At 28.7% G+C, this 20,299-nt stretch overlaps 1 protein-coding gene across 2 annotated transcripts in view; it reads left to right on the forward strand.

The window, feature by feature from the left end:
• The window catches only part of LOC142238061 (tubulin beta-3 chain), a 95,981-nt gene that overhangs the window by 64,160 nt on the left and 11,522 nt on the right, over positions 1 to 20,299 (forward strand). For both annotated transcript variants that reach the window (XM_075309582.1, XM_075309583.1), the window contains exon 2: positions 19,653 to 19,761. In XM_075309582.1, coding sequence (XP_075165697.1) covers positions 19,653 to 19,761 — 109 coding nt within the window. The remainder of the gene's footprint in view (positions 1 to 19,652; positions 19,762 to 20,299) is intronic.

Genomic DNA, 20,299 nt, shown 5'->3' on the forward strand with positions numbered 1-20,299 from the left:
TATTCTTCACAAGCAAAAACTATGGAAAATAGCATCAAATTTTAGATTTGGTCGAATTGGCTACCTTTTCCATGAATTATGGCCAATAAATGTTAGGTTAGGTTAGGTGGCAGCCCGATGTATCAGGCCCACTTAGACTATTCAGTCCATTGTGAAACCACATTGGTGAACTTCTCTCTTATCACTGACTGCTGCCCGATTCCATGTTAAGCTCAATGACAAGGGACCTCCTTGTTATAGCCGAGTCCGAACGGGGTTCCACATTGCAGTGAAACCACTTGGAGAAGCTTTGAAAACCTTAGAAATGTTAATGAGGTGGGATAATCCACCGCTGAAAAACTTTTTGGTGTTCGGTCGAAGCAGGAATCGAACCCACGACCTTGTGTATGCAAGGCGGGCATGCTAACCACTGTACCACGGTGCCTCCCAATAAAGTCATCACACTCTGCACAAACGTGGCTTTGCAGTATTTTAGACCATTCTGGAGATGATCTACCAAATTAAAAAAAAAATCATTTTGATGTTTTTTTTTTATCAAATTTTCGATGTTTGCATGATAAATATTTTTTTCTCCCACATAAATGCTTTCTAGTTAATTTCCAAAGGGCGGTACTATGTTCGCTTTTCGCGTTGAACATAGTACCGACCTTAAACTAAGATGATCTTAAATAAAAATTAAGGTTTTTAATGATATTGACTTAATAGTTCAACATGTTAATTTTGTCAAAATTTCATTTTATTAAAAAATTTCATTCAAATCAATTTTTTCATTATCAAAATTTTATTTCTATAGAAAATTTTGTCAAAAATTTAGTTCTATAAAAAATGCCAACCTTTTATTTCTACACATTATTTTATCAAAATTTTATTTCTATGGAAAATTTTTGTCAAAATTTTATTTTTATAGCAAATTTTGTCAAAATTTTATTTCCATAGATAATTTTGTCAAAATTTTATTTCTATAGAAAATTTTGCGAAAATTTTATTTCTATAGAAAATTTTGTCAAAAATTTAGTTCCATAAAAAATGCCAACCTTTTATTTCTACACATTATTTAATCAAAATTTTATTTCTCTAGAAAATTTTGTCAAAATTTTATTTCTATAGAAAATTTTGTCAACATTTTATTTCTATAGAAAATTTTGTGGAAAATTTATTTCTATAGACTATTTTGTGAAAATTTTATTTCTATAGAAAATTTGGTCAACATTTTATTTCTATAGAAAATTTTGTCAAAATTTTATTTCTATACAAAATTTTGTCAACATTTTATTTCTATAGAAAATTTTGTCAAAATTGTAATTCTTTAGAAATTTTTTGTCAAAATGTTATTTCAATAGAAAATTTTGTCAACATTTTATTTCTATAGAAAAATTTTTGAAAATTTATTTCTATAGAAAATTGTGTGAAAATTTTATTTCTATAGAAATTTTTTGTCAACATTTTATTTCAATAGAAAATTTTGTGAAAATTTTATTTCTATAGAAAATTTTGTCCAATTTTTATTTCTATAGAAAATTTTCTGTAAGTTTTATTTCCATAAGAAATTGTGTCAACTTTTTATTTCTATAGAAAATTGTATCAACATTTTATTTCTATAGAAATTTTTTGTCAAAATTGTATTTCTATAGAAAATTTTGTCAATATTTTATTTCTATAGAAAATTTTGTGAAAATTTTATTTCTATAGAAAATTTTGTGAAAATTTTATTTCTATAGAAAATTTTGTCAAAATTTTATTTCTATAGAAAATTTTATTTCTACAGAAAATTTTGTGAAAATTTTATTTCTATAGAAAATTTTGTGAAAATTTTATTTCTATAGAAAATTTTGTGAAAATTTTATTTCTATAGAAAATTTTGTCAAAATTTTATTTCTATAGAAAATTTTGTCAAATTTTTATTTCTATAGAAATTTTTTGTCAAAATTTTATTTCAATAGTAAATTTTTTGAAAATTTTATTTCTATAGAAAATTTAGTCAAAATTTTATTTCTATAGAAAATTTAGTCAAAATTTTATTTCTATAGAAAATTTTCTGTAAGTTTTATTTCCATAAATTTCTTATAGTCAACTTTTTATTTCTATAGAACATTTTGTCAACATTTTATTTCTATAGAAAATTTTGTCAAAATTTTATTTCTATAGAAAATTTTCTGTAAGTTTTATTTCCATAAGAAATTGTGTCAACTTTTTATTTCTATAGCAAATTTTGTCAAAATTTTATTTCAATAGAAAATTTTGTAAAAATTTTATTTCAATAGAAAATTTTGTGAAAATTTTATTTCTATAGAAAATTTTGTCAAAATTTTATTTCTATAGAAAATTTTGTCAAAATTTTATTTCTATAGAAAATGTTCTGTAAGTTTTATTTCCATAAGAAATTGTGTCAACTTTTTATTTTTATAGAAAATTTTGTCAAAATTTTATTTCTATAAAATTTTTTTGTCAAAATTTTATTTCAATAGAAAATTTTGTGAAAATTTTATTTCCATAGAAAATTTTGTGAAAATTTTATTTCTATAGACAATTTTGTGAAAATTTTATTTCTATAGAAACTTTTGTCAAAATTTTATTTCTATAGAAAATTTTCTGTAAGTTTTATTTCCATAAGAAATTGTGTCAACTTTTTATTTTTATAGAAAATTTTGTCAAAATTTTATTTCTATAAATTTTTTTTGTCAAAATTTTATTTCAATAGAAAATTTTGTGAAAATTTTATTTCTATAGCAAATTTTGTCAAACTTTTATTTCAATAGAAAATTTTGTGAAAATTTTATTTCAATAGAAAATTTTGTGAAAATTTTATTTCTATAGAAAATTTTGTCAAAATTTTATTTCTAAAGAAAATTTTGTCAAAATTTTATTTCTATAGAAAATTTTGTCAAAATTTTATTTCTATAGAAAATGTTCTGTAAGTTTTATTTCCATAAGAAATTGTGTCAACTTTATATTTTTATAGAAAATTTTGTCAAAATTTTATTTCTATAAATTTTTTTTGTCAAAATTTTATTTCAATAGAAAATTTTGTGAAAATTTTATTTCTATAGCAAATTTTGTCAAAATTTTATTTCAATAGAAAATTTTATTTCAATAGAAAATTTTGTTAAAATTTGATTTCTATAGAAAATTTTGTCAAAATTTTATTTCTATAGAAACTTTTGTCAAAATTTTATTTCTATAGAAAATTTTCTGTAAGTTTTATTTCCATAAGAAATTGTGTCAACTTTTTATTTTTATAGAAAATTTTGTCAAAATTTTATTTCTATAAAATTTTTTTGTCAAAATTTTATTTCAATAGAAAATTTTGTGAAAATTTTATTTCCATAGAAAATTTTGTGAAAATTTTATTTCTATAGACAATTTTGTGAAAATTTTATTTTTATAGAAAATTTTTGTCAAAATTTTGTTTCAATAGAAAATTTTGTGAAAATTTTATTTCTATAGAAAATTTTGTTAAAATTTTATTTCAATAGAAAATTTTGTCAACATTTTATTTCTATAGAAAATTTTGTGGAAAATTTATTTCTATAGAAAATTTTGTGAAAAATTTGGTCAATATTTTATTTCTATAGAAAATTTTGTCAAAATTTTATTTCTATAGAAAATTTTGTCTATAGAAATTTTTTCTATAGAAATTTTTGTCAAAATTTTATTTCAATAGAAAATTTTGTGGAAATTTTATTTCTATAGAAAATTTTGTCAAAATTGTATTTCTATAGAAAATTTTGTCAAAATTTTATTTCTATAGAAAATTTTGTCAAAATTTTATTTCTATAGAAAATTTTGTGAAAATTTTATTTCGATAGAAAATTTTGTCAAAATTGTATTTCTATAGAAAATTTTGTCAAGATTTTATTTTAATAGAAAACTTTGCCAAAATTTTATTTCTATAAAAAGTTTTTCCGAAATTTTATTTCTATAGGAAATTTTTCCAAATTTTATTTCTATTGAAAATATTGCCAAAATTTTATTTCTATTGAAAATATTGCCAAATTTTCGTTCTATGAAAAATTTTATCAATATTTTAATTCTATAGAACATTTTTTGAAAATGTTGTCTAAATTATATTTGCAAAAAAAAAAATTGAAGCACCTCTTAATTGAAGATGATTTTTTTACAAAATTTTGCAATCTATCAAACATTCTAGGTTGATGCGTATTGACCTCTTTGGAAAGTAACTCCGATCATTTTGTTTGTTGAAAAAATGCTACGTAGTGCCATCCATACATAGGGTCATTTATTACTCCCATTCATGTTTAAGGATATAGTAAAAAACGAACGCGAATTCGATTTTCGATAATTGGACTGCTCGACTTTTTGATATTTTTGAAAACTGTCCCAAATCGACTTTTGAGATTTTCAAATTGGTGAAAAATTGCAGTGTCGAGAAGGGGAGTTCCAATGCTCCCATCCAAAGGTCTTTAATATGGAATTCTTAAATAGTTTCTATCCCAATACTTTCGAATGACTTTAGTTTAAATTTTTGGGATAACATATGAACGATTTGGTCCCAATCTATAAAGGCAAAAGTAAAAATGACAATTTTTCATGTGCTGTCTTATTTTTTGACACATAACGCTTGACTTGATTTCATTCCTTTCTTTTTTTGGGTAGAACGAGTGGAGCAAGTCATGTAGCCAAAGTGGGAATCTCTCTATCCAACAATGGATGTTGCATATGCAATGTTACATACAAAATTGTTGGGTGCAATGCATATGCAAATGTATGCGTAGTGTTTCTGGTTGGACGCGCTCCTGGGGATCATAATGTTGTGACACTACACACTACATGGCTGTATGGGTTACAATTTTTGTTATATTTTCGTTTTTTTGGACACAGATATGTTTGTTTTCTTATTTTGGACTGATTTCTTGTGGGGCTATGGGTTGGTTCCTTGCTGTGCACAAAAATATCTCAAAAGGGAAATATTAAATTTAACTCATGCAAAGCTGCCAAGATATTTCAACTAGATCAGAATAGGCTCGAAACAAAAAAAAACTTCAATTATAAATTTAGAATTTTTTGTGTATCTCTTTGCCAGAGATTTTAGAAAGCAGAACAACTCGGTTATAATCTAGTGTATGATAAAAAGGCATAATGAAACATTCTGATATTATGAATCATCTTGGAAAGAATGGGTGTAATTTACTCATCGCCAAAAATTTTTTTTTTCAAAATTGGACATGCTTACTTAACTCTTGAAGTTGGTCGGCCTTTGAAGATAAATTACAAAATTTCTATCTATATTTGGCTAGAATTGCATTGGATTTGCTGAAAAAAAAACTTAAATGCTTGTTATATATTCTAAACCAAAAATTAATATTAAGCAAATAAAAAAATATAGTATACAACATTAAGAACACTTTCACTTAAAATAAATAAATTAATGTTTGTCAAGCTCGAGGAATACAAGTTAGTTAGGAAAATAAGTGAAAGTTTTCGCGGTTTTTATTAAACAATTAATTGTTCCAATTAACAATTTAATTAAAAAATTTAATCTATGTTGATTGCAAAACTCAATTAATTGTTTAACTGATTTAATTAAAAAGTTAATTGGAAATTGGATTGAAGTTTAAATAATTAAATTAATCAATTAAGAAACTGATTGAGAATTAAAAAATAATAGAAATGATCAAATCAATTAATGTTTATACACAATAAAAACTGTGTTTGGTACTATCATTTTGGTGATTGAAGACATTTGAATTAAAACAAGTATATACAGCAGTAAGTTCGGCCGGGCCGAATCTTAAATGAATTTCACCACGACCCATGAATCTAATATTATAGTTTCCTTTGCAATTTCAGAGGGTTTGATGACAGATATGACAGTTCAACCAGTACACTTCCCGAAGATAAATTTAAAGATTTTACCTATGAAGAAAATATCGGATTCTGGGTTTATAAGAACCATTTTTGTTTGAGTTTTACAGGAATCATTAACATCTGTTATATGTGTGCAAGAAAATTATGAAATAACGCCTTGATTTGAAATCTAAAATCTGTAGATTTTCACCCCCATTATTAAAATGATTACGAGAAGTAAAATCTGGAGATTTTGCATTCAGTTTTAAGAAATTTTCATAAAAAGTACGCCTTCTGTACCCTCAAGAAGTGAAATCGGTCTTTATAGGGGCCTACCAAATAGACCGATAAAAACTATATCCGATACACATTTTTTGAGCCTAAAATACCAGTATATTTACAATTTCATGCAAATCGAAGAAAAACCAAAGGAGTTAAATCGGGAGATCGGTCTTATGGTCTATACTAAAATATGGACCGACACTTACCGTTTCTGACACACCTCTGTATGGTCGTAAAATACTTCTAGATTTCAAATTTCAGGCAAATTGGATAAAACCTACGGTTTCTATAAGCCCAAGGCCCCAAATCGGGTGGTCGGTTTATATGGGGACTATATCAAAACCTGGACCGATATAGCCCATCTTTGAACTTGACCTGCCTGCTGACAAAAGACGAGTGTGTGCAAAATTTCAGCACGATTGCTTGCCCAAGACTCCAAATCGGGAGGTCGGTTTATATGGGGACTATATCAAAACCTGGACCGATATAGCCCATCTTCGAACTTGACCTGCCTGCAGACAAAAGACGAGTCTGTGCAAAATTTCAGCACGATTGGGTCATTATTGAAGACTGTAGCGTGATTACAACAGACATCCAGACAGACGGACATCGTTATATCGTTATATCGTCTTAGAACTTCTCCCTGATAAAGAATATATATACTTTATATAGTCGGAAATCGATATTTCGATGTGTTACAAACGGAATGACAAACTTATTATACCCCCGTCACCATTCTATGGTGGTGGGTATAAAAATAATTGGTTCAATTAATTTCGTAATTGAATTATAATTTTTTTTGTGGACTATTATTTATAGTAAATTGTATAAATATATTGTAGCCTCCTTAGTAAGCGATTCAATATAGCAATTATTTAATTTTTATACCCCCCACAATAGGATTGTCATTGTCATTCCGTTTGTAACACATCGAAATATTGCTCCAAGACCCCATAAAGTATATATATTCTGGGTCGTGGTGAAATTCTGAGTCGAACGAAACAAGCTATCGACTTGAAATTTGGCACAAGTAGTTGTTATTGTGTAGGTCGGATGGTATTTCAAATGGGCCATATCGGTCCACTTTTACGTATAGCCCCCATATAAACCGATCCCCAGATTTGGCTTGCGGAGCTTCTAAGAGAAGCAAATTTCATCCGATCCGGCTGAAATTTGGTACATGGTGTTAGTGTATGGTCTCTAATGACCATGCAAAAAATGGTCCATATCGGTCCATAATTATATATAGCCCCCATATAAACCGATCTCCAGATTTGACCTCCGGAGCCCCTTGGAAGAGCAAAATTCATCCGATTCGGTTGAAATTTGGTACGTGATGTTAGTATATGTTATCCAACAACCATGCAGGAATTGGTTCATATCAGTCCATAAATATATATAGCCTCATATAAACCGATCCTCAGATTTGACCTCCGGTGCCTTTTGGAGAAGCAAAATTCATTCGATCTGGTTTAAATTTGGTACGTGGTGGTAGTATATGATATTTAACAGCCAAGCCAAAAGTGGTCCATATCAGTCCATAATCATATATAGCCCCCATATAAACCGATCCCGAGGTTTGGTTTTGGAGCCTCTTGGAGGAGCAAATTTCATCCGAGTCAGTTGAAATTTGGTACATTGTGCTAGTGTATGGCCGTTAACAACCTAACTAGGTCCTTATCGGTCTATAGTTATATATAGCCCTCATCCAGCCCTGATCCCCTATCACAAAAAATTGGTCCATATCAAGTTCATAATTGTATATAGCCCCCATATTGCAATTCTGGCTCTTTACCACGTATGGACTAACTCACAATTTAGAAAACGATGTTAAGAAGTTTTAAGATACCACAACCCAAGTAATTCGATTGTGGATGACAGTCTTTCGTAGAAGTTTCTACGCAATCCGTGGTGGAGGGTACATAAGATTCGGCCTGGCCGAACTTACGGCCGTATATACTTGTTGTTTTTAAAATTTTACAGAAAATTGAGAAATCTATATCTTAATTCCAATTTTATGGAAACTTTATTTAACCCTTAAATGCACAAGATCACCGAATCCTCAAAAAAATATATAATATGCGAAATGGTAAAAAAGAACATCTGCTTACCACATTAAAACAATTATTTTTGTTTTGAAAAAAATAGTGGTTGTATCTGAAAAAAATACAGTGCACATTAAATTATGTTTTTATTTACAAATAAACAATTTTAAGTAGAAAATAGAGATATTTTTTACACTACAGAGTTTTTTTTATCAACATTATTTTCAAATCTGGTAAATATTATTTAACTTCAAATTTGCAGTTTTTTGATTTTTTGCTCAAAATTTGATTTTCAAATTTTACTGCAGTTTACTCAGAAGAACTACCAATTTTCTCGAAAAGCATATTTTTAAAAACAGCGTTATGATGTTCTAAATACAACAAATTTGGTTTCATATAATTCGGTCAAAATTTTAAGACGTAATAATTTTTTGCTGGTTGTATCTTAAAAGATACAGTGTGCATTTAAGGGTTAAAGTGGAATTGCTTTCTGAAAATATACATATTTCAAAGTGCCTCATTTTTAGCTCTGCAATGACATTACTCAGCATTACCCAAAAATGCAGACAGAATGTTCTTTTTGCATCCGATAATCTCTCAGAAGCAGTGAGCTTGTCATAGGGTGGAATTCCGATGTGATGCTTCGGATTTCAAATAAAATTAAAAAATAATTTAGTATAATAACTGTAACTGTAAATACCTTCGATATCAATTGTAAATTTAACTTCCAATAGAATATCGAAGGGGTTCTCACTTATCTAGCTATATTGATAAATCTATACCTACATAAAAAAAAACAAGTAAGGAAAGTCTAAAGTCGGGCGGGGCCGACTATATTATACCCTGCACCAATTTGTAGATCTAAATTTTCGATACCATATCACATCCGTCAAATGTGTTGGATGTGATAAAGGTTTGTCCCAAATACATACATTTAAATATCACTCGATTTGGACAGAATTTTATAGACTTTTACAAAATCTATAGACTCAAAATTTAAGTTGGCTAATGCACTAGGGTGAAACATAATTTTAGTGAAAAAATATGGCAAACATTTAAATCTGAAGCAATTTTAAGGAAACATCGCAAAAGTGTATTTATGATTTATCGCTCGATGTATATGTATAAGAAGTTTAGGAAAATTAGAGTCATTTTTAAAACTTTTCGACTAAGCAGTGGCGATTTTACAAGGATAATGTTGGTATTTTGAGCATTTTTGTCGAAATCAGAAAAACATATATATGGGAGCTATATCTAAATCTGAACCGATTTCAATCAAATTTGGCACAAATGACTATATTACTAATTGTACTTCTAGTGCAAAATTTCAACCAAATTGGGCCAAAACTCTGGCTTCTGGGGCTATATAAGTCCATATCGGGCGAAAAATATATATGGAAGCTATATCTAAATCTGAACCGATTTCAATCAAATTTGGCACACATGACTAAACTACCAATTGTACTCCTTGTGCAAAATTTCAAGCTAATGGGGATAAAACTCTGGCTTCTGGGTCCATATAAGTGCATATCGGGCGAAAGATATATATGGGAGCTATGTCTAAATCTGGGAGCTATGTCTGAATCTACATTGCTAAATCTACTCCTTGTGCAAAATTTCAACCAAATTGGGCCAAAACTCTGGCTTCTGGGGCCATATAAGTCCATATCGGGCGAGAGATATATATGGGAGCTATACCTAAATCTGAACCGATTTCAATCAAATTTTGCACACTTGACTATACTACTAATTGTACTCCTAGTGCAAAATTTCAACCAAATTCGGGAAAAAATCTGGTTTCTGGGGCCATATAAGTCCATATCGGGCGAAAGATATATATGGGAGCTATATCTAAATCTGAACCGATTTCAATCAAATTTTGCACACTTGACTATACGACTAAGTGTTATGTTTGTACAAAATTTCAAGCAAATCGGTATAAAACTCTGGCTGCAGGGTCCATATTAGTGCATATCGGGCGAAAGATTTATATGGGAGCTATATCTAAATCTGAACCGATTTCTTCCAAAATCAATAGGGTTATATTCAGACCCAAATTAGGAACATGTGCCAAATTTGACTTTGATCACAAAAATGTGTTCACAGACAGACAGACGGACGGACGGACGGACAGACGGACATGGTTATATCGACTCAGGGACCCACCCTGAGCATTATTGCCAAAGACACCATGTGTCTACCTCGTCTCCTTCTGGGTGTTATAAACATATGCACTAACTTATAATACCCTGTTCCACAGTGTGGCGCAGGGTATAATAAAGAATGAACTACTTCGTACGAAAATTGAACTATACAGTACAGTAGTTAAAGTTTACTATTTTTGGGAATCGTGCGGAAAATTTCTTCTACTTTAGTTCATATTAAACTTATGTTTACGGTCATTGAACTTTATACGCACGTTTAGTTTATGAAATGTTTGAGACATACATAATGAAGGGAAAATTCCATTGGGCTGTGGAAAATTATGCAAAAAATAATAAAATTTAACCACCAGCAATAAAAATAAGTTTAAATAAACGTTAATTTAAATACGGATTTTTTTCAGTGTAGATTATTTATTCTATTTTATTTGCAAATTTATTATAATTAAAATTACAATAAATAAAAAGAAGATTTAAGTACTAGCGACTAAAGCTATCGGTGTAGATATTTTCTCACAATAACCCTATACAAAGTTAATTATAAACATAGAAGATAATAACCACTGCCTAACCTAAGTCTTTTTGTAAAACTAAAGCTTGGGAAAATAGAGAAATTCCTTTTAAAATAAAAGCGAACCTTAATGGCACAATGCAAACAATGGCATACAAAGATTTTGAGATTTTTCACGCAAAGTAATTGAAGGTCAGCCAGATCCAAGTGCTACTCACAATGTGATCAAAATCAGTTACCATAATACATCCTCTGGATAAGAAACATTTTTTCGCCTTTGCCATTGTTGACTTAGTGGATGGGTAAGCGGATGAGTCTGGTGGCGGGCGGGATGGTGATCTTAAAGATCACCAAGATGACTAAACGAGCCGGCCCATGTAATGCAGAGGATTACCATAATAGAGAGGATTATGGTGATGATCATCATTTGCTTTATCGGTACTTGACTATAAAAGGAAACAACAACAAAAACACAACATCAGCACCAGCAGCCACATCAAAAAAATAACAACAATAACATTCTATTCGTATAAAAATATTACAATAACAAATATGCAGTAGCAACAAATTGAAAGATTTATTAGGTTGCGCTTCATTGACGAAGAAGAGACTCCGTATCTGGCTATTGTCCATAGCCATTATGGTAGGCTTAGATCCCTGGTGCATGAATGAAGTTCAGCCATAACAACATTGCCGCTTTAAAGGAGGGGCACTGACGGCTATGCCCCCATGCCTAGGCGCATTCAGAGATATGCGTTAAGGAATGTTGTTTGGATGTGATATTACATGTGCCACTTCACAGTTTGTGGAACTTCCAAACCATCAACACTCCAGCACTCCAGCTACGAAACGATCGATGTGCAACTCTGACTAATGGGTAAAAGCAAAGGCAACTGCATTTGCTACATCAACTTGCATTATATTGTTAATGAATTTATTTATTGTAAAATACAATCATAGGACAGAAAAAAAGAGTCATTACACAAAGAGAGACAAAACCAGAGAAGCACGAGGAGGAGCAGGAAAGAAAAATAACAAGAAACTGTGCTGTGATGTGGAACCATAGTACAGCCCATGAGGCCCATACATAGACTGATTGATGTTGGAGTGCTGCTGGAGTCGAGTTAGTGATCGATGGAAATATTGACTTTTGTCCCCCGGCAGTGCTATCTAAACATTTTCATCACATCCCCATATCTTTTTTTTTTTGCTTGCATTCAAAAAGTAAAATTTATAAACTCGGCCATTGATGACACTCGCCCTAATGAACACCAAGCAGTCTCCCGATTCAAAATTAAATTGACAGACCGACGGGAGGGAATACCATTGGGCTTCCAAAAGATAAGGATTTTAATTGTGATCGTGCATTTTCTGGGATTTGTAATGATTGCATTGATAATGATAAGAAATTTTAATTACTTTTATAGGAATATACCAACATTAATAACATAAAATTGTGTAGAAAATTTTGTCAACATTTTATTTTGATAGAAAATTTTGGCAAAATTTCATTTATATAGAAAATGTTGTCAAAATTTTATTTATATAGAAAATTTTGTCAAAATTTTATTTCTATAGAAAATTTTGTCAAAATTTTATTTCTATAGAAATATTTGTCAAAATTTTATTTCTTTAGAAAATTTTGTCAAAATTTTATTTCTATAGAAAAATTTGTCAAAATTTTATTTCTATAGAAAATTTTGTCAAAATTTTATTTCTATAGAAAATTTTGTCAAAATTTTATTTCTATAGAAAATTTTGTCAAAATTTTATTTCTATAGAAAATTTTGTCAAAATTTTATTTCTTTAGAAAATTTTGTCAAAATTTTATTTCTATAGAAAAATTTTTCAAAATTTCATTTCTATAGAAAATTTTGTCAAAATTTTATTTTTATAGGAGATTTTGTCAAAATTTTATTTCCATAGAATATTTTGTAAAAATTTTAGTTCTATAGAATATTTTGCCAAAATTTTATTTCTGTAAAAAAAATTGTCAAAATTTCATTTCTATAGAAAAATTTGTCCAAATTTCATTTCTATAGAAAATTTTGTCAAAATTTTATTTCTACAGAAAATTTTGTCAAAATTTTATTTCTATGGAAAATTTTGTCAAAATTTTATTTATATAGAAAATTTGGGTAACAATTTTTTTTCCATAAAAAATTTTGACAAAATTTTCTATAGAAAAATCTATAGAAATCTATAGAAAAATTTTGTCAAAATTTTATTTTATAAATTTTTTTTTTAATTTTAGTTCTATAGAAAATTTTGTCAACATTTTATTTCTATAGAATATTTTGTCAAAATTTTAGTTCTATAGAATATTTTGCCAAAATTTTATTTCTGTAAAAAAATTGTCTAAATTTCATTTCTATAGAAAAATTTGTCCAAATTTCATTTCTATAGAAAATTTTGTCAAAATTTTATTTCTACAGAAAATTTTGTAAAAATTGTATTTCTATAGAAAAATTTTTCAAAATTTCATTTCTATAGAAAATTTTGTCATAATTTTATTCCTATAGAAAATTTTGCCAAAATTTTATTTCCATAGAAAATTTGGGCAACAATTTTTTTCTATAGAAAATTTTGTCAACATTATATTTCTATAGAAAAATTTGTCAAAATTTTATTTCTATTGAAAATTTTGTCAAATTTTATTTCTATAGAAAATTTTGTCAAAATTTTATTTTATAGAAATTTTTTTTATAATTTTATTTCTATAGAAAATTTTGTCAAAATTTTATTTGTATAGAAATTTTGACAAAATTTTATTTCTATTTTATTAATATATAATTTTTTTTTAATTTTATTTCTTTAGAAAATTTTGTCAAAATTTTATCTCTTTAGAAAATTTTGTCAAAATCTTATTTCTATAGAAACATTTTTTAAAATTTCATTTCTATAGAAAATTTTGTCAATTTTTTTTTCTATAGAAAATTTTGTCAAAATTTTATCTCCATAGAAAATTTGGGCAACAATTTTTTTCTGTAGAAAATTTTGTCAACATTTTATATTTATATAGAAAAATTTGTCAAAATTTTATTTCTATTGAAAATTTTGTCAAATTTTATTTCTATAGAAACTTTTGTCAAAATTCTATTTCTATAGAAAATTTTGTCAAATTTTATTTCTATAGAAAATTTTGTCAAAATTTTAGTTCTATAGAATATTTTGCCAAAATTTTTTTTCTGTAAAAAAAATTGTCAAAATTTCATTTCTATAGAAAAATTTGTCCAAATTTCATTTCTATTGAAAATTTTGTCAAATTTTATTTCTATAGAAAATTTTGTCAAAATTCTATTTCTATAGAAAATTTTGTCAAAATTTTATTTTATAGAATTTTTTTTTTTTTGAAATTTCATTTCCATAGAAAATTTGGGCAACCTTTTATTTCGATAGGAAATTTTGTCAAAATTTTATTTCGATAGGAAATTTTGTCAAAAGTTTATTTCTATAGAAAAATTTGTCACAATTTTATTTCTATAGAAAATTTTGTCAAAATTTTATTTCTATAGAAAATTTTGTCAAAATTTTATTCTATAGAAAATTTTGTTAAAATTTTATTTCTATAGAAAATTTTGTCAAAATTTTATTTCTATAGAAAATTTTGTCAAAATTTTAGTTCTATAGAATTTTTTGTCAAAATTTTATTTCTATAGAAAAATTTGTCAAAATTTCATTTCTATAGAAAATTTTGTCAAAATTTTATTTTTTCCTCTGTTGCTTAAGCTAAACTTGTAGTTTAGTCAATGCATGGTTTTAAGCTGAAATCAAAACCAACAACAATGATCAAAGAAAACAGCCAACATAACAAAACAAAACGAATGAAAATTGTATTTTAATTGAACATTGTGTCAAAATTGTATTTCTGTAGAAAATTTTGTCAAAATTGTATCTCTACAGAAAGTTTTGACAAAATTTTATTTTTATTTTATTTCTATAGAAAAGTTTGTCAACATTTTATTTATATAGAAAATTTTGTCAAAATTTTATTTTAAATGAACATTTCGTCAAAATTGCATTTCTGTAGAAACTTTTGTCAATTTTTGTTTTCTATGGAAACTTTTGTCAATTTTTGTTTTCTATGGAAACTTTTGTCAATTTTTGTTTTCTATGGAAACTTTTGTCAAAATATTATTTCTATAGAAACTTTTCTCAAAATTTTATTTTTATACAAAATTTTTTCAAAATTTTATTTTTATAGAAATAGTTGTCAAAATTGTATTTCTGTAGAAACTTTTGTTTTGCTATAAAAATTTTTTCAACATTTTTTTTTCCACAGAAACTTTTGACAAAATTTTTATTTATTTTATTTCTATAGAAAATTTTTTTCAAAATTTTATTTCTATAGAAAATATTACGAGAAACAAAAAACATTTAAATACTGGAGGGCTTGAACTATAAAAAAATATAATGCAATCACACTAGCACGATTGGATAGCCTCGCGAATAACTTTATTTCTGTAATGCAATGATCAAAATGCTAAAAAAAAAATAATCATTTTAATTATGAGAAATTACATCGTATTGACGAATTTTTCATTGGTTCAATTTTAATGACAAATATACTTAGTATAATGGAAACTTTCCTCCGAGTGCAGGAAATTGATTCACCCTAGTGTTGCGATAAATGTACATTTTCATTTTGCTTAGGATCTATAAAAAGAAACTCCATGTGCATTTGATACAAAATGTTTTTTAATTCTTCTTTTTTTTTTGGATATTGCTAAAAATATTTGCTAAAATTGTAGTTTCTGTTATTTTGGCAAGACGAAATCACCCAGGTCAGACAGACAAATAGTTGGACGAAAAAATGTTTGTCGACTGTCAAATTGAACAAGAAATGCAGCAAGAGCAGCAACACCACAAAATGAATGATCGCTAAAAATGCTTTTACCATTTTTGGCCAAGAAACATACACAGCTGGAACATTATTATCAATTTGGCAAATAAACGATGTATGTATGTGTAAGAGACTGTGTGTGTTTGTATTGAGGATTATCTCATTATGCATCATGGGGCACATTAAATTTTATTAACCGCATCAAAGCGAAACAAATCTACAATAATGTAGCATTAAATTTCCAGTTAAATATTGGGATTAATTGTTATTTTTTTATTTTATTTTTTCTCCAATACAAGCGAATGATTGGTGGGAATTTTCTGGGATTTATTTATTTTATTTGTAGCAGATGGGGTAATTACCATGTATGGCATGGTTGCAACTACTAAAATTTGGAGATCAATTTACCAAAAAACTACCAAACAAAAAATCTTAAATTGCAATATTTTATTTCTATAGAAAATTTGGTCAACATTGTTTTCTATAGAAACGTTTGTCAAAATTTTATTTCTATAGACAATTTTTTCCAAATTTTATTTTTATAGAAAATTTTGTCCAAATTTTATTTCTATAGAAAATTTTGTTAACATTTTATTCCTGTAGAAAATATTGTCAAAATTTTATTTCTAGAAAAAATTTTTGTCAAAATGTTATTTCTATTGAATATTTTTTCTATAGAATTTTTTTTTTTCTATAGAAAATTTTGACAAAATTTTATTTCTATAGAAAATTTGGTGACAATTTTCTTTGTTAAAATGTTATTCCTTTAGAAAATTTTGTCAAGATTTTACTTTTAAAGAAAATTTGTTCAAAATTTTGACAAAATTTTATTTCTATAGAAAATGTTGACAAAATTTTATTCTATGGAAAGTTTTGACAAAATTTTATTTCTATAGAAAATTTTGGCAAAATTTTATTTCTATGGAAAATTTTGTCAAAATTTTATTTTTATAGAAAACTTTGACAAATTTTTATTTCTATAGAAAATTTTGTCAAAATTTTATTTCTATAGAAAATTTTGTCAAAATTTTATTTCTATAGAAAATTTTGACAAAATTTTATTTCTATAGAAAATTTTGACAAATTTTTTTTTCTATAGAAAATTTTGACAAAATTTTATTTGTTTAGATTTTGTCAAAATTTTATTTTTATAGAAACTTTTACCAAAATTTTATTTCTATAGAAAATTTTCATAAAATTTTATTTCTATAGAAAATTTTGCCAAAATTTTATTTCTATAGAAGATTTTATAAACATTTTATTTTTATAGAAAATTTTGTCAAAATTTTATTTTTATGGAAAACTTTGCCAAATTTTTATTTCTATAGAAAATTTTGTCGAAATTTTATTTCTATAGAAAATTTGGTCAACATTTTATTTCTATAGAAAATGTTGTCAACATTTTATTTCTATAGAAAATTTTGTCAAAATTTTATTTCTATAGAAAAATTTGGCAAAATTTTATTTCTGTGGAAAATTTTGGCAAAATTTTATTTGTTTAGATTATGTCAAAGTTTTATTTTTATAGAAAATTTTACCAAAATTTTATTTCTACAGAAAATTTTGCCAAAATTTTGTATCTATAAAAAATTTTGCTATAATTTTATTTCTATAAAATATTTTATCTAGTTAGAAAATTTTGTTAAAATTTTATTTCTATAACATTTATATAGAAATAAAATTTTAACAAAACTTTATTTCTATAGAAAATTTTGTCAGAGGATTCAGTTTTCCTTGTCTTATGTCGGCTGACATACACCTATGCCAGTATACGGCTTGTTGAGCACTCTAACTTCTTCGTCTATCCATCGTATCCTTAGGTTAGGTTAGGTTAGGTGGCAGCCGGATGTATCAGGCTCACTTAGACTATTCAGTCCATTGTGATACCACATTGGTGAACTTCTCTCTTATCACTGAGTGCTGCCCCATTCCATGTTAAGTTCAATGACAAGGGACCTCTTTTTTATAGCCGAGTCCGAACGGCGTTCCACATTGCAGTGAAACCACTTAGAGAAGCTTTGAAACCCTCGGAAATGTCACCAGCATTACTGAGGTGAGATAATCCACCGCTGAAAAACTTTTTTGGTGTTCAGTCGAAGCAGGAATCGAACCCATGACCTTGTGTATGCAAGGCGGGTATGCTAACCATTGCACCACGGTGGCTCCACTTCTTACCCTTCTTTGATTTCAGGAACTCTATGTCTTTAACAAATTCCCAGTCACTGTTTCAAGCTGGGCCAGGTCCCGAATCAAATTTTTACCCATATGGTCTTTGCCTTGTAAAGGCAGCGTGGTGACAAAGGTAGTTTTCCAAGGTCTCATCTTCCTCAAAACACGCCCTACATGCACCATCCTCCTGATGATCGTCCTACCCTCCTTGAGTAGTTCCACAGTCTTTTGCTTTTCTGGGTCACCATATATTATTTTCGTCGCTACTTTGGTCCACATCGATTTATGTGTCTCCCGTTTCCCATTCATCCAACTCTGGCCGCTTTGTCTCTATTGGGTTTGGGTTCTCTAAGTTCACTTCCCAATGTGTCCTAGCTCTTATCGCCAGTTCATTTGCCTTTAGTTAGTCTTCCTATTCCGGCACCCATATAATGCAGATCCTGTATTGCATTGCAATACGGATTGCGATCGAACCCTAATGTCTATTCACGTTTTGTGGCCTCGTTGTATTTCCAAGCCATTTTACACATTCCGTTATGGCATGGACTTCTGCCAGCAGGATTGTGATGTGGTCCAGTAATCGAATAAGGATCTCGGTGTCTGGGTCCTCCACATATACTCACAGTTCCGTCCTCTCATCCATCGGTGTAGCAGTTATTTCCTTTTGGAATCTGTTCTGGAGTCCCATTCTCAGCTATGACCACCTCAGCTATGCGATCATGGATTGTTGCGCCAACCCGCCATTTCACCCACCTGTTCTGGAGTCCCATTCTCAGCTATGGCCACCTCAGCTATGCAATCATGGATTGTTGCGCCAACCCGCCATTTCACCCACCATCTCCCCTATTATCCATGGTCATGTTTTCGTTCATTCTACCAACTTCAACAATTTCATTGCAGCGATGGCGTCTAAGCTTTTTATCTGAAGCTTTAAAGGTCGTATGTCCAGTATCGTCTGCAAGGCGTCGGTTGACGGGGGTTTCATCGCCCCAATAAGCCAAGACAACATTTCCGTTGGAACCGTTGTAAAATTTCTATGTTGCACTTCCTCTCCATTGTCCACCAGACTATCGACGAGTGTATCAGGTTTGGCTCTATTAGGCTTTCATATATGCATTGCTTCACCTTTAGATTCAGGCCCCATTTAGAGCCCGCCGCTCTTCCTCTCCATTCTTGTCCACCAGACTATCGACGCGTATGTCACGAGTGGCCTTATTACGCTCTCATATATCCCGTGCGTCACCTTTGGTTTCAGACCCCATTTAGAGCCCATTTCCCTTCTGCACATTGTCCAACTTCTGTCCTCTCTTTGATGGGGCTCTTCCAATACAGTTTTCTGTATAGGGTTACACTTAAGTACTTTATTTTATCAGACAGTGGTATCGCCTTGCCAAAAAAAAAAATCGTTTCGATATTCGATAAAATGTTAACATTCAGGTCCCTGGGTCTTGCCTAGTCATATGCCATTCACAAGATCCTTTCTGCCCTCCTGAAGAGTCTGTTAGGATCCGTTCCTGAATTCCAAAATTTGTCTGATCTAGAATATTATGATTTATTGGCATTTGTCCTACCATGATATCAGTGAAAGAGTTTCTAAAACCACATGCGTCGTATTGATTATTTCAAAATATGGACCAATTCCAAATATGTTTCACATTTCATAGCGGCTTATAATAGTTCCATACCATAAAATAAAAATCCATTTGTATAACATTCCAGCTGCGATACACATTCGAAACTGTAGCAATAAATATTAAATAGTTTTATACAATATAATTATAAACAAAACCTCATTAATTGAACAATTCTATCTTTTTTTTTTTTATTCTTTACAGTTCTGGGAAGTCATCTCCGAAGAGCATGGCATTGACTCTAATGGTATCTACAAGGGTGATAGTGATCTCCAATTGGAACGCATTAGCGTCTACTACAATGAAGCATCAGGTATTTCAAAGAAATTCATATTCCATAGTGTTGATGAACCGAAAGAGGAAATTCCTCTTCAGACATAGTTGAAGCTGCATCCTAATCCCCGATACCATTAACAACAAATCCAATTTAGAGTAAACAACCCACTACAAATAACTTCATATATTAGTTTGTTGCATGCTATTTAGATCTTGATACAATGTTGTTGCCTAGCAAGTGTAGTGAAGAATCGCTGGTTATATTGTGAGGTACCTCCTTTGAAGAAACTAAATTTGCTATAAACTTTTATTGTTCGTCTATTGCTGAGTTGTGCAGTGCCAATTTGTTGCATTTGCTGCCAATAGATGATTTGAGTTGGCTAAAGTATGATTAGAAATGGAAGAATTCCACAACGTTAACTCCTTCGATCATTAATCGACATTCCCGCACGCTTTACATTTACAAGTCCACAAGTTGGCTATGAATCATATTTAGTTGTAATTTCTTTCATTTTATGATAGCTTTTCTTCTTGGTTAACACACGCCTATTAGAAGAGTAGACTATGTGAGTGAA

The sequence above is a fragment of the Haematobia irritans genome, chromosome 5, assembly GCF_050003625.1.
Source record: "Haematobia irritans isolate KBUSLIRL chromosome 5, ASM5000362v1, whole genome shotgun sequence".
Classification (NCBI taxonomy): Eukaryota; Metazoa; Arthropoda; class Insecta; order Diptera; family Muscidae; genus Haematobia; species Haematobia irritans.